Source organism: Ornithodoros turicata, chromosome 1, assembly GCF_037126465.1.
Source record: "Ornithodoros turicata isolate Travis chromosome 1, ASM3712646v1, whole genome shotgun sequence".
NCBI classification, from domain to species: Eukaryota; Metazoa; Arthropoda; class Arachnida; order Ixodida; family Argasidae; genus Ornithodoros; species Ornithodoros turicata.
Window position 1 is genome coordinate 162,929,517 of NC_088201.1, and position 14,986 is coordinate 162,944,502.

General features: G+C 46.6%; 1 protein-coding gene across 2 annotated transcripts in view; it reads right to left on the minus strand.

The window, feature by feature from the left end:
* LOC135372264 (uncharacterized) overlaps positions 1 to 12,469 on the minus strand; it is a 64,411-nt gene extending 51,942 nt beyond the window's left edge. For both annotated transcript variants that reach the window (XM_064605925.1, XM_064605920.1), the window contains exon 1: positions 12,360 to 12,469. In XM_064605925.1, coding sequence (XP_064461995.1) covers positions 12,360 to 12,432 — 73 coding nt within the window. In that variant the 5' untranslated portion in view covers positions 12,433 to 12,469. The remainder of the gene's footprint in view (positions 1 to 12,359) is intronic.
* Positions 12,470 to 14,986: the final 2,517 nt, after the last annotated feature.

The following is a 14,986-nucleotide window of genomic DNA, read 5'->3' on the forward strand; positions in this document are numbered from 1 at the left end:
CAGCAAAATCCTTTGGGGAGTTGACCACTTCCCGATTATCCTCAAATTCCGTGATACAACAAGTGCCATCCTAACACGGCCGCCACGGTGGAAACTAGGTGAGGCTCACTGGGATACTTTTTTAACTGGGGTGACTATGTTGGTTTCTCAATCCCACTTTTGCAAGTAAATAGAAGACTATGTGAGAATATGAATGAACAGGCAGATGCCCTCTGTGAAGACTTTCAGAACATATCAAGCTCGTCACACTACTGAAGAGAATTCACACACATAAAAGAAAAGGCAGAGAAAACAGTAATACCAAGCGGAGGTAGCGACAGGTTCCCTTATAATATGGCTTTTACCATCATAGAAATATCAAGGGTTTTGGCAACAACAAACGTGACGGCAACTCGGTCCGACCGCATCACATATTCCATGCTTCAACGTTTGTCCAGAAACTCTCAAGAAACGCTGCTCCATTTTTTTCTTTCAATAGAGTTTGGCAGGAAGGACATCTGCCTTCCAGTTGGAAGATGGCAACCATTATTCCATTTCTAAAGCCGTAGAAAGATGTTTCCAATTCTTCAAGCTACAGGCCTGTAACACTCACAAGCTGCTTAGGCAAGTCATTTGAACGGAATATTAATAACCGCCTTGTATATGACTTGGAAGAAAATAAGTGCCTTGAAAAATATCAACGTGGATTCCCAGGGGGGTGTTCAACAACTGATCATCTTGTCCGCTTAGAGACCACCATCCGTGAAGCCTTCGTACGAACAACAACAACTTTATATTGAGGGGAAGAGTGGGGAGGTTCATCGCCAGAGGCGATACTGTACCCCATTGCTGGTGGGAATGTGGGGAATAAAATAATGAGCCCCTTCACAATGACGATCGAAGTCCGATGGTGTCCAGAAATGTCAAAAGAGTTTTGAGCGCAGATCGTTGCTGGGCTGGATTGGGCCAGGGACCAAGCAATTTCGATAGGGAGAAGGGGCGAGAGTCCAGCTGAGTAAGAGACTCAGAGAGTGCGGTTCGGGAAGGTTGGTAGTGGGGGCAATGAAGAAGAATGTGCTCCAGATCCTCAAGAGCACTACAGTGGCAGCAGGTGGGAGAGTCAACTTGTCTCAAGCGGTAACGCCACAGGGCTGTAAAGGCCACATCGAGGCTCCGTATTCTTCACATATAGGGTCTGTATGCTTCGACCTTGAGAAGGCCTATGACAGGGCATGGCGGTATGGCATTTTAGGAGACCTTCACTTTTGCGGAATACGTGGTCGGCTTTACAAATGTATTCTAGATTTCCTTCGGGGAAGTATGTTTAGAGTTGCGACTGGGAACTACATTTTCGCGTCCTTCCATACAGGAAAATGGTGTTCCTCAGGGTATCTACTGAGTGTTACCCTGTTCATTCTTAAGATGAATTCAGTTACACAATCACTTCCCCCGTCGGTCACGTATTCAGTCTATGTGGACGATGTGCAAATATCCTTTGCAACGTCCAATCTTGCCATGTGCGAGAGACAGCTGCAGCTTGCAATTAATAGACTGACTAGGTGGTCAGTTAAGAATGGTTTTATGTTTTCACCAGAAAAGATGGTTTGTGTGCCTTTTCACGGGTAAGAGGGCTGTTTCCGGAACCATCTCTGAATATAAATGGTCAACCTCTTATTGTACAATCGGAATACAAATTTTGGGGGCTTACTTTTGACAAGAAGCTCGCGTTACATTACATTAAGGTAAAATGCACCAAATCATTAAATCTGCTGAAAGTTTTGTCTCACAGATCTCGGGGAGCATATCAACAGACTTTACACGGGGCGTACACTGCTGTGGTCCGGTCTAGGCTGGATTACGGGTGTATTGTTTATGGGTCAGCACGTTTTCTGTCTTAAAACGCATAGACACTGTACATCATTACGGACTACGGTTGGTTCTTGGTGCTTTCCGCACCTTGCCAGTGGAAAGCTTATATGTTGAAAGCAGCAAGTGGCCATTGAAAAGACGACGAGCCTATCTTTCTATGCTTTATGCGTTCAGGGTGAGAAGTTACTCACAGCACGCTGCTCGTTCGAGTGTTGGGGACACACGTTTTCAACGGCTGTTCTTGAACAAGCCTCACTTGTTCCTCCTCTTTCTATGCGTATCTCACAACAGGTTGAACAGTACCACTTTTATCCTTTCAACTGTCTTCTATCAGAAACCACTAGACGTTAACCTTGATGGACCTCACCCACAAGGTCTAACAGCTTCTTAGCAAGATACAACAAAAATGATACCAACATGGTCGTTTTACAACAGGATTTTGAACATTTAAGAGAAAGTTTGAGAGAGCACACAGGATTCTATACAGATGGGTCCAAAATCAACACAGGTGTATCATGTGCCATGGTGATTGAGAGATGCACCAGGGCAATTCGTTTGAACCAGTACATGACCATTTTTAGTACCGAGGTCTACGGAATAATTGTTGCACTGAATTACATTTTGCAGCACAACATCATATCATCACTCGTTTATACAGACTCTCTTGGTGCTATGCAGGCAATATGCAGCCCACATAAGACAAAAAAACTCCCTTGTCCACAGGGCACGGTATCTTGCATCAGAAATCACAAACAAAAAATACAGGTTGATATTTTGCTGGGTACACAGCCATGTCGGGATACCGGGAAACGAGTATGCCGACAGTGCATCAACCGAAGCCATGGACAGCGACGTCACACCGTTTGATATTCCTGCTCAGGACATGATTCGAGCCCTGCGAAAATGTATAAACTCCGCGTTGCAGGAGTTTTGGAATACATAGGAAAACAATAAGCTCCACCTTATCGAAAGGTACATTGAAAGTCACGGGTATCCTCTGAGAAACAGAATGCATGAGACCCTGCGATGCAGACTGAGAATAGGGCACACTTATGTTACTCATGGGTTTTTATTTCGAGGAGGGAACCCTCCTCAATGCACACACTGTGGTGAGCAGCTCTCTGTTGTTCATGTCATCATCTCATGTCCTCTCATTAAAAGTCAACGTCAACGTTATTTTAGCATGTTTTACAAGCACTTCACACCTCTTCACCCAGCCCTCTTACTGGGTGATGAGCCGCTCGTTCAGTTTGATACTGTTTTTAACTTCCTCCAGGATACTGGCCTCACTGGTAAGTTGTAAAATTCGTACTTCTTGGTATTTCAGTTTTAGTTTTTTTATGATGCGCAATGGTTTGTTTTTTAAGGTCATTATTTTACTTTTACTTTAATTTTACTCTCATATTCACTTCTTCGCATACCCACAGTTATGGCCTTCGTCGTCTTTGCGCCAAAAAAATCACAATCACAATCACTACCTCTACTATTTGCGGAAAAGAAAAGAAAAGTGACGAGGCATTTAAATTAGGTTGTAATGTTTCGTAACTACGTTGATGTGCCTCTTATATTTGTAAGGTAATTATTAAAAGCGTCAGCAAGATCTTTACCAGACACCTGGTCATTTTCTATACACGCTATACGTTCTTTCGCTCTGGCTGCTTTTCCGTTGCTCCGGAATATAGTCCAAATTTATAGGCTTAGGCTTTTTTGGAGCCACCGGCTCTTTGAAAGGAGGAATTCACAGACCTCGGGAGGTCCAACGTCTGTATGATACTTCCTACCGGTCAACAGGTTCCCGCCAGCCCTGCCAAACGACAACGGGTTGAGAGCCCTTCCTCGGGTGACGCCGACAATCCACAAGACGTGAATGTTCCCGATAACACCATGGACACTTCGGAACCGGCAACTCCCCAGCAGACAGATGAGATGAACAATGCTAGCAATGCCACTTTTCTTCATGACCCGTTCACGACTGGACCAACAGGAAGAACCAAGCCGGTGGTATTTCCGTACTGTTTCGACCAGCAACTAGTGACTACTCCTTCTAGAAGGTCAACCCTAATGTTGTCGCCAGCGAAATACGCTGCTAGCCCAACAACAGGTTACGGACCACCGTTTCCATCGAGATGGTTCTCTCTTCGTCTCCGCGTAGTTTGAAGCGGCTGCCCACAAGCTGTTGTCAGCTCAGTGTTTAGCGGAAATCCCTGTGTTACCTTCTGCACCTCAATCGTACGCCAGAACTACGGGCAGGATTTATGATGTACCTACAGAGTACTCCAATGACGATCTCTTGCTCTACTTGAATGACGCCGGGGTTATATCTGCAAGGCGACAGGTTCGGCACTCTATGACAGAAGATGGCAGAGATGTGTTCACCCGTTAAGCAGCGTCATCCTAACTTTTCAACCCACAATCCCTCTTCCACACCGAATTGCCCTCGGATTTCAATTCTTAATCGTTCACGAAAACATAGAAGGCTCCATGCAGTGCTATAACTGGCAACGATTTGGCCGTACTGCTCGAAATGGCAGAGGCGCTGCTAGCTGTGGCATATGCGCTGGACCTAACCGCCGATCACACTGCAACAATAAGAGAGAGCCAAATTGTTGTAACTCTAAATCCGGCCATTCTGCATCGTCCTCTTTAGACCGCCGCTACGAAAAGACATCAAGACTGAATATTACGACTTCCTTCTGTCGATCCCAACGGCAGTAATGCCACCGTCACGCCTCGTACGAATGAACACGGCTTTCCTACACTCCCACCTCGGTCTGGACAATGCGAACGAAGGTTGCAGGGCAACACCGCGACGAAGCCCATCAGAACCAGCCACCCGACACATCCTGGTGCATCAAGGCAGATTACACGCACTTACACCGGTGTAACAGATTCATCAGGCATGAGAAGACAGTTACCACTATCAACCTCCGAAGCTGTCCCTTCTCTGACACTCTTCTCTTCGGTGCTCACGGCAGTCAAGGCAATTGTCTCTGCATTTCCTGCCGCGTCGCAGGTGCCCAAGGTTCAAGCGCTTCTGCCATTGGAGGCATTATCTTTACCTCCGCATGATGGAATTGTATAGAAAGGCCATCGTGATGAAGTGGAATCCTCGCAGCCTACGTAACAAGCTCCCTCATTTTAAATCTCATCTCCATCAATACAAGTTCCCTTTCATAGCTGTGTGCGACCATGACAAGAATGCTGCGCATCCCGTTAATGGTTATACAATCTATCGGTCTCATCAATCCTCTGAGAGCAGAACAGCGGTATACGTTCGTATTGACTTCGTGGCTGCACCCATAGGGACAGTTTGTAATCGCCCTTATGATTATGTCACCTGCAAGAGCCGCCTTGGGCACATGCTGTTAACAGTCGTCAGCATCTATCTACGTCGTGCTGCACAGGTTCCGTGGACTGACCTCGAACGCTTATTCAATTCACTGGAATCCCCAGCTCTCGTACTGGGTGATTTCAATGCTCTTCGTACGGCCTGGGGAAGCCGTAGAACGGACGGACGGGGAAGGAGGTTGTTGGAAGCAATGGAGACTCCTCATATGTGCCTACTTCACAACCGACAGCCAACTTACGTGCGATCATCAACGTCACTCGATGTCCTGGATCTTTCGTGGTGTTCAGCAGACATAGTTCGCCACTTGTCGTGCGCTACCGATGTCGACACGCGAGGTAGTGACCACTTTCCCCTCTATATTGCGCACGATAGACTGCCTGTGCCACCCACTAATTTACTGATCTCTTTCACGAACTGGAGACTCTTTCGTTCCGCCCTCCGCATATCTGTGCACAACGGTATGTCCTCAGAGGCCCTCTCGCAAGGCATTCATTGCGCCATGCAGTACGCGGTGGTCCTGTTTAAAAGGCCAACAGGTCACGTCAGTTATTCTCCAGCAGTTAGCCACCTTAGAGCATAACGTCGCCGAGCAGAGAGAACGCCTCGCCGAACTGGGCAGCTTCCTGACATTGTGGCCGGATAAAAGCTGAGGTAACACGAGAACTTAAGAAAGGGGACCGGAAGCGTTGGCGTAAGTTTTGTCAACGCCTTTCACCGTTTGACCCGGCCACAAAGGTCTGGAGGAAAATTCGAGCTCTGAAGGATACGCCACCACAAAAGAATCCTCTCCCGGCATTGACTATCGTTAAGAGTGTAGATGAAACCACGTTAGCAACAGATTTCTCCGTCGTCCTAACCACAACGGCGGCTTCCCCAACGTCTGCGGTACATAACACTTTTGCCCGGACCTTGACAACAGCAGTTCACCAACACTCGCACCGTCCACCGGAGGTTTTGGACCACGACTTTACTTTAATCGAGCTGAAGACTGCGTTGACATTTGTGAATGTCCCCAGGACCCAAAAGAATCACCAACGCCGCACTGCGAAACCTTGACGAGCGGTCACTCCAAGCTCTTCTTTATGTTTCTAATACGTCATGGCGACAGGGATCCGTACCATCTACCTGGAAGGAGACATTAGTTGTTCCTGTCCTCAAACCAGACAAGCAATGTCCTAACCTCCTTCGCCCTGTGAGCCTGACAAGCTGTATGGGAAAAGTGATGGAGAGAATGGTTTTGCGTCGCTTCGACGGGTGGCTCGAAAAACAATGTGCGTTCACTCAAGAAATGGCTGGATTTCGTCGCCAACGAAGCTCCATGGATCCACTTCCCAACATAGTCTCTCCAGTCCAAGAGGCTCGTGCTCATCGGCGCCTCGTTGTATCGGACTTCCTGCACATTAAGCGCGCATGTGATATCGCCTAGCCTATATGTTGTCATATCTGTTACCGCATCTGATACCGTCCCTGTTCATCAAGGCGTAGTCCAAGGAAACATGCTCAGTCCTACACTCTTTAATGTGGTACCGGCAGGACGCGACTAAAATCGATAGTTCCTCGCAAAGTAGCACTCCGTGTATGTCGATGACGTTGGACTTTGGACAGTAGGCAAGTCACGACTAGCCATCCAGCGTCGTTTGCAACAAGCCTATCCATATGTCCATCTCTACCTTTCGCGACTTGGAATGGACCTTTCACCCGAAAAGTGTGTCGAGCACCCTTTCACCCATAAGGCTATGATTAAATTCCCTCTTTGGGCGGGTGCAAAGAAGTTCGAGCCTGTGCATTCCCATCGCTTCCTTGGTGTAGTCCGCGACTCGAACCTGCGCTGGGCTCGCCTAATTAGGCACCTTGAAACCAAAGTGCAGCGATGGCTTCCTGCAATTCAGCATCTTTCTGGCTGGGGCTGGGGCTGTGATCATCGCTCCCTTCTAGCCGTTCACGCGGCTTTGGTGAGGGCAACTGTGCTTTACAGCCTTCCAGTCTTGCACAGGGTTTCTACAACATATTTAAGTACCCTTTGGACTCTGTTCGCCCGAGACCTTCGTCGCTGCCCTGGAGTTCCAAGAGTGGCTGAAACAGGGCATGTCTTAGCTGAACATGGGGAGCTCCCGGTGGACGTCCTCCGTCGAGCGGGCAACTGCTCGACACTTCCTACGTTTGCGCGCACACATTCCCCGCCACCCACTCCTCAGGAAAATTCGATATATTCCTGAAAGTGATTTCAATCGCGTCGCGCAGAGGACGTTCCAGGCTCTCACTGGCTTCATACCTAACGACGTTACGCGGACGAACGCCCCTGCGCTGCCTGTGCCATCCACCTTCGCACGCCTTCCGGACCTTCAGGACCGCAAAAATCAGGTGCCCCTTCAAGTCCTTCGAGCCGATTTTATGCTCTCGTAGACGCGATGTTTTCTACCTCTGCCACCGCATACACCGATGGCGCATCTCGAAATGGCAAGCCCGCGTCGGCATTCGTCATCCCACCCGAAGGCGTAGTCGACGGAGGTCGCCTTTGGCATCAACCCTCACAATAGCTGCGGAATTCTGTGCCATGATTTTCTTTCTGCAACACATTGTTCACTTTACCCCACAGGATTGGGTGGTATTCACTGACTCAACATCTGCGCTGCAAGCAATTAAGAATTCTGGTATCCGAGGGTCCTCCGCACCTTTGGTTATGGATGTGTTAATGGCTTACAAACTTGTCTACCAAGCGGGGCACAGGCTCATTCTCCAATGGGTTCCAGCCCATTGCGGTGTCGACGGCAATGAACAGGCTGACAGCGCCACCGAAGGAGCTCTCTCGTCTCGGAGGCGGACGCGTATTGCACTGCTGAGAGGAGATCGTCGGTCCGTACTTCGACGCCTCGTGACACCTCTGGCCAACAGACGGCTGGCATCCTCCCCCCTCCCCCACCATGCTATGCTGAGCAGAGTTGATCAAGCGCTCGCTTTCCGTATGCCTACACGTATATATCTCGTCATGATGCCACATTTGTTCATCGAATGTGCCTCGATGTAGCCTTCACAGTACAGTGGCGCTACAGCTTCAGACAATTTGCCTCTCCCCCTGCAGCCATTGCAGTGCTGTTGAAGATCTAGAGCACATTCTTCTCTGTTACCCACACTACCGGCCTTCCCGAACAGTAGTCTCCGGATCCCTCACCGAGCTAGACTTCCGCCCCCTCTCTCACAAAATCCCCCTTCCGGTGCCTGGCCGTATCCAGCACGCCAACCCTCTGCCCTCAACGCTCCCTTCACCTCTATGGACACTGCAGGACTTCGATCCATATTGTGAAGGGGCTCATTATTTCATTCCCCGCATCACCACCAGCTATGAGGTAGAGTATCGCCCCCGGCGATGAAACTCCCCAGTCATCATTCCGTAATAAAGTTGTAGTTGTTTTCGCTCTGCCGGTACCAGTTGTGCTATTCATATTTTTCCATACTGCATGACGCTTTGTAGATAGTAAATCACGAAAAAGCCAGCTATAGTACCCTGCTTTTGCTTTGCGCAGAACTGACTTCAGATTATTCCTCTACTGGTTAAATATTTGAAGCTCCTTTTAACCCTTGCCGTTAGAAATGCTTGATATAACTTCCGTTTGTGACGAATCATGCGGATTAATTTTTTGGTCACCCAATGTTTCCGCGCTTTGCGAGCCAATGTATATTCTACCAGCAGAAAATATATATGATAAACTGTAGTATACTGTCTTATGAATATGTGAAAACCAATGTTTGCCTTATTTACTTCGTAGATAAATGACCAATTTGTTTGCTATATTTCAGTTGAGTTGAGTTGATATGAAAAGAAAAAAATTGAGAAATAGGCACTCATTTCGAGAGCCGGCTAGTCCAGATCACTTAAGAAAACACAAATGACTATTTACAATAAAACCAGTGAGTGACAAAGACTCTGGGTCAGTCACTCACATACACTATCCACACACATTGTGCACACACACTGTCAGTCATACTGTGTCCACCAACTTGGAGTCTGCGCAAAATCGCACAAACGCCTCTATGGCGTGAAACTGATGGTCGGGTGTGCAATCACCCAGAACAAATGGTCTGCCATTCAAATGGTCTGCCATCCAGCCGAGCTAAGGATGCTTGTAGATATTGTTTGTGCTGCTGATACCGTGGACACGATAATAAGATATGTTCAGTGTTCTCAACAGTCCCACGGGTGCCACAGTTGGGTGAATGCGCCTTTCCAAGCTTGTGAAGAAGACGTCGGCTGTGGGGCACGTTGAGGTGGAGCCGGTGGTAAAGTGACGCAAACGGCCTAGGGAACGATGTCGGGAAAGTAGAGGCAAGCTCCGGGTCAACGCGGTGTATCAGCGAGGTGCGAGCCCCTCGCGGTATGGCCCTAGCGTCGGAATTGGTGAAATATATGAGGGATGTGCTCTGCGTGCCGCAGCATCAGCTGCATAGTGCCCAGGTATGCCGCAGTGTACTGGAATCCACTGAAAGAACATGTCGTGTCCAGCAGCCACCGCCTCTGCGTGTAGTTTTACAACATCAGCAACCACAGGGTTGCCAGCACTGGTAGTTCTTGGTTCTTGATATATTTCCGTTCGAAATCTTTCGAATGAAGTAGTGTTTACGTTTTGAAAGTACTAGCTTTTGCTTTTTTTTCTTTCAAACTTTTGAGGCATGCATGCCTATGAAAGCAAATACTGGTAAGTGGTCGCTGGCGTCCGCAACAACAGCACCAGCCATTAATTGTGATCCTTCACACCTTGTAACTGTTAGATCAATAAGAGTGGACGTCTGTGCGTTACACATGGGGGGTTCGGTCATAATTTTTCACACGTCACGAGATTGTAACAACGTGGGAAACTAATTATATCCCTCTGCGTGCTCTAAGATATTTATAATGATGTCACCTCCAAGACATAGAACATATCCATCTGAATTTATAAAATGCAAAACTTGGTCTACGTATACCAGGAAACCAGTAAGGCAACCACTAGGTGGTACATACAATGGGGCAAAATATTTTCGCGTTTTTTAAACTAGAATTTTAAATGTCCTGTGTATACATGTAGTAAAATGTGACGCAGTTTTATAGGATAACAAGTTGCTTGAATTCACGGGTAATGTTCCTTTGAACATAAACTGCGACGCATCCTCCCCGTTTCCCAGCAGATATCTTTGGTTCTTCGTGAGGGTCACACATCCGCCCAGCTCCAGCCATGACGTCAACAAAACAGAAAAAAAAGAAGAAACATGTGCAAAGGTCACCACTTTGTCTCGCGAGTGACATGATGATCTTCGAACCTTCTTGTGTTCAATACGAAGTGGAAGATACGACGGAGGAGACGTGGAGGAGAATGAGACCGTTTTCCCAATAAACCATACGCTGAGCGGTTCATCTTCAAGAGGATCATCGTTTATGCGAACAACAAGCTCGTCAGCTCCAACGAGATGTACGCCTACAGGAGTATTTTGGATGTCGTGCTTCATTCCACGCGCGGGGCTCAAGAGACCGTTCCGTGAACGGTCAGGGCTTTGTCGGGTTTGTGGAGGACGATGTAGCTTTAAGAAACGACTACCACATCACGTCTCGCGGTCCGAAACAGCGCTTCGAAGCGACGAAGGGTGGGAAATATTTTATCCTGGTCAGCCAGATCAATACCGACCAGTTCCGAGAGCCGCGCGTGGTAGTACATGCCTTCGAAATTCGTGTCATTTTCCTGTTAAATAACGATGATTTTAGGTGGACATCGGCCCCCAACGATAAGAAAACGTACAATTACGAGATGGACATTAAATCGATGAGCTTGCACTTGAAAAACGTGATGCTGGCGCCTTCCCTGTTTTTGGAATACGAGCGAATCTTGGCTTCTGCCCCAGAAACATTGGCGATCTCCATTTCCGCGATACCATACAGTTTTTCAACCTTTCCTTGTCTAACCTAGTGGAAACGCTGCTCGCCAGCGGTGGCAGAGCGTGTTTCATTGTACCGTCAAATATTTGGTGATCGTTCCCACCGGCTCCTCAGGAGAGACATTTATCCGTACAACTTCGTCGACAGTTTAGAAGGGTACAATCTGCCCGCGCTACCGTCAAAGGAAGCTTTCAAAAGTGACCTGAACGACCAAGAGATCATGGATGAGAACTATCACTACGCTCTGGCATTTTTCGAATTGTTCCAATGTAAGGACCTTGGCTGTTACACGCATCTCAACGTCACGTTCGACGCATGTCAGCTGAACTTTTATCGGATCACTGTTGATCATTGACGTCTAGTTTTACTCACGTAATCCAGTTCAAAAGAACGTGTCCAGAATGGTGTTGTTTTACATGTGGTGAATCAATGCAATTTCCGCGAGTACGCGTTGCATGTGAAATCCTGAAATAAGACTTGCGCACACATAACATTACTAATTTTACGTTGGCGGTGTCATTGCTGTCATAATGCGAGCCGTTCCACTGCCGGTATATGAGTGTTAAGTGTGCGTTACATTCTTGTATTTCAGTTCGCATATTGAAATTGGACGTACAGCCCGCGTAAAATCAATGTCCGTACTTCGCGTTTCACATACTTCAATGATATTCGATGTGAGGTTTACATTCTATCAACCATCTCTGCTGTATGAGGGCCGTCAATATGTCATGTGTGTGTCAGCGTCGTTATGGCGTTGTGAGGCTTCTGTTGTGTTTGTCTTTCTATGTTTAGTTGCACAGTCCGCAACAACGACACACGTAGTTAATGCCATGATAAGACCGCGATGATACGGTTGAACTCAGAGATAATGGAGTGCTGTGGTGATCGACGTCGATCTACTCAGCTATTTTGGTGTACACGTCTAGTTACACGTAACAGGCAGTTTTCTATTGGATCTTCCACTGCTGTGGCAATTCTCAGCAGAAATAAACCAATAGCAATATGTGGGCGCAGTCCCCTAGCATTTTGATATATAAGAACTAATCATAGGCCTGTGTAAAAAGAAAGTAGAACGACGGGACAAACGAGCAGACCAAGAAAGATTTTCTCGAACAGCGATCTTCTGCATGGCGTCGATATTGTGTTTGACACCTGCACTAGGTTAATCCACATCTATGTAATCTATCTAGAAAGTTCTCACCAGTACGTAATGGTTAGTGTGGTACAAAGCAAAACGCTTTAGAAACACTTGCTACTTACCGAAGTCAACACATGCGAGGAAGGCAACGGAGTACCAGAAGGCAATCATTTTCTTCGGGTGTAGTTGCGACATAACACAGACTATTAGGTATTTCCATGACTGTGCTGGTTCCCCGAAAGATATCGATTGGTTTCAGGGTATACACACAAAAAAAGAAGAAAAAAGATATGACATGTCAATCAATTTACGGAGCACCTGCATACGAGAATAAAATGGACAACATGGAATTAAATATCAGAGGTTGCTCTAGTCAGATGTTTACCATCACACGCAATAGAGTATGCCGATGCTTATAGGTCACTACACGGCTCTAGAGTACATATTTTTTTTTGTCGCAATAAGATTGCTTGAAAGGCCAGAGATTTCACATGAAGGACAGAAACTGTAAGAGGGCCGTTACGTAAAGCATTAGTATAATGTCAACATACACGCACTGAGCTACACTGCACCAAAACGACATCTAAATGGTAGACAGACGAGGCAGCACTTGAACAATGAAGAACTGAATATGCAACCACCCACGCAATGATGAATTACCAATATGCACTCTTATTAGATTTCCAGTTCATTTACAGAGCAACAAATACGAACGGCGCGCCTAAGTGGATACCAACGGCGTCTGCTCGTGGATAGTACGCAAGTTCGTGCTGAAGACTGGAACATGACGGGTTCGAATGCCACCACCTGCTGTGCCGTCTTACGTTCTTCTTTGACTTTCAGGCAGGCTTTCCAGTGGAATGTTGGCACAGCTGGCCCTGAAGTCGGCGCAGGACGCAAACAATCCCCCTGACCACCACTGCTTTCTGCTGCCCTCTCTCCGCCTTTCCATGTCTATACAACAATACCTGCTTTATTTTAAGGTTTCGCATACGTAGCTCATGCCCACTGTTGCTTGCGGCGCCAACACGGAATGAAAACACAAAGCAATATAGCATAATCAACGGTCATATTTCTTTTTCCTTCGATCTATGGTTCTGCGTAGATTGCATAAGGAACTCTTCCAATATTTGGTTTGCGACGTATAAAAAAGAAGAAAAAAAAACTCGTAGGAAAACACGAAGCGGAATTCGAAAGTTTGAAGACGGTGTTCTCAAAGACACGGAAAAGAGTAGATTTCCTGGAATCTGAACACATCCAAAGATTCGAAGTCTCAGGAATAAAGGTACGGTTTGTACTAATGCGAATAATATATTGCCTTTATTAACATGTCAGGCGTCGTCTACGCGCTCTTTCATGTGAGTCAACTTTAAACTGCACATGCATCTTCTTGCATGTTTCGTTGATGTGCACGTGTTCCTATGCAAACATAGGAATTGGCCTTCGATTCATTTCATAACGACACTTTGGTGTGATTGATATTTTGAGCGTGTAATTCGGTACTGGATGCCACATCCACAGCCTGTAGGGTAAGGCGGGCGAAGATGAGCCAGAGATTTGCAATTCAATATGAACTTTTTTATTTTTCGTGTAAAAAAAGGAAAACTTGCCATTGGCACATTCACAGGGGTCCAGAGCGTCTGACCTAAAATAAGCACCACAACAAGAAATTTAAAAAATTCAAGTTCTCTCATCTTGCTCCAACCCTCAGGGCAAGAAGAGACACGCCGTGGCAATGAACTTTACAAATTAGTTTTTGTAATCCAAGCAGACAATGGTATAGCCTGCAGGCCCCAACGCAACCACCTTGAGCCCAGTGCCCACACGATGTGCAAGAAAACCGCACAGAACCCGGTGCTATTATGCTCCACCGTCCTTTGCAAACGAGGCACCGCCAGTCTGTTGTGTCGCTGGTCGCTCGCTTTTCCGTGCACTTCTGCTTTGCTGGAAATACCCTAGGGAACAGGAAAATTTGCTGGAAAATCCTAAGCAATATGCAACAAAGAAATCTGTGGAGAACAAGCATAAAGCCACCTAATAGTTCACTTATGCGTTTCTAAATTACGTTACATTTAACTTTAAATTTAAATTTAACATTAATTTAACACTTAGTTGTCGCGTATTGCCCAGTGCATATCATCAGATGCATTAATTTTTCTGTTCAATACCGGTTAACGAAGTGGGCGCTTATTTTGCATATATCTAGATGAATGAATAAAGAAATAAGGTGTGAACTTACATTGATAGAAGTCTTCAAAATGCTGCATACATGACAAACGCACCCTCTTGGCGTGTCTTTATTGATTCCAGGCAGAAGTAACCAATTTTTGTTTCTCTTCTCCGGATACATCAATCCCGACAAAGCTCACTTGCAATAAGGCGGATATGCAGAGCCGCCTATGAATGAAGTTTCAAGCGCGTGGAACAACGTGTCTATGAGGCAGGCGGCGTCGAACAAAATATATCGCGCCTTGCCCCATCTTACCCTGAGTTGCGTTGATCAGAACATCAGACGCAATGGATTGGTGAGGACGTCTAGTGGTTTGACGGTCTGATGGTAATTTGAAACACTTGATGAGTCTACAGAACCATCAATCTAAATGTATGGTCTAGTGTTGCATGTCCAGTGTCGTGCTCTTTCTATCTGCATGTTGAGTGCTGCTTTGAAGTGCTATGATCAACTACCAACTACACCAAATAAGGACCTTAGTTCATAATGAAATACTAGTTTCTAACAACGTGATAAAAC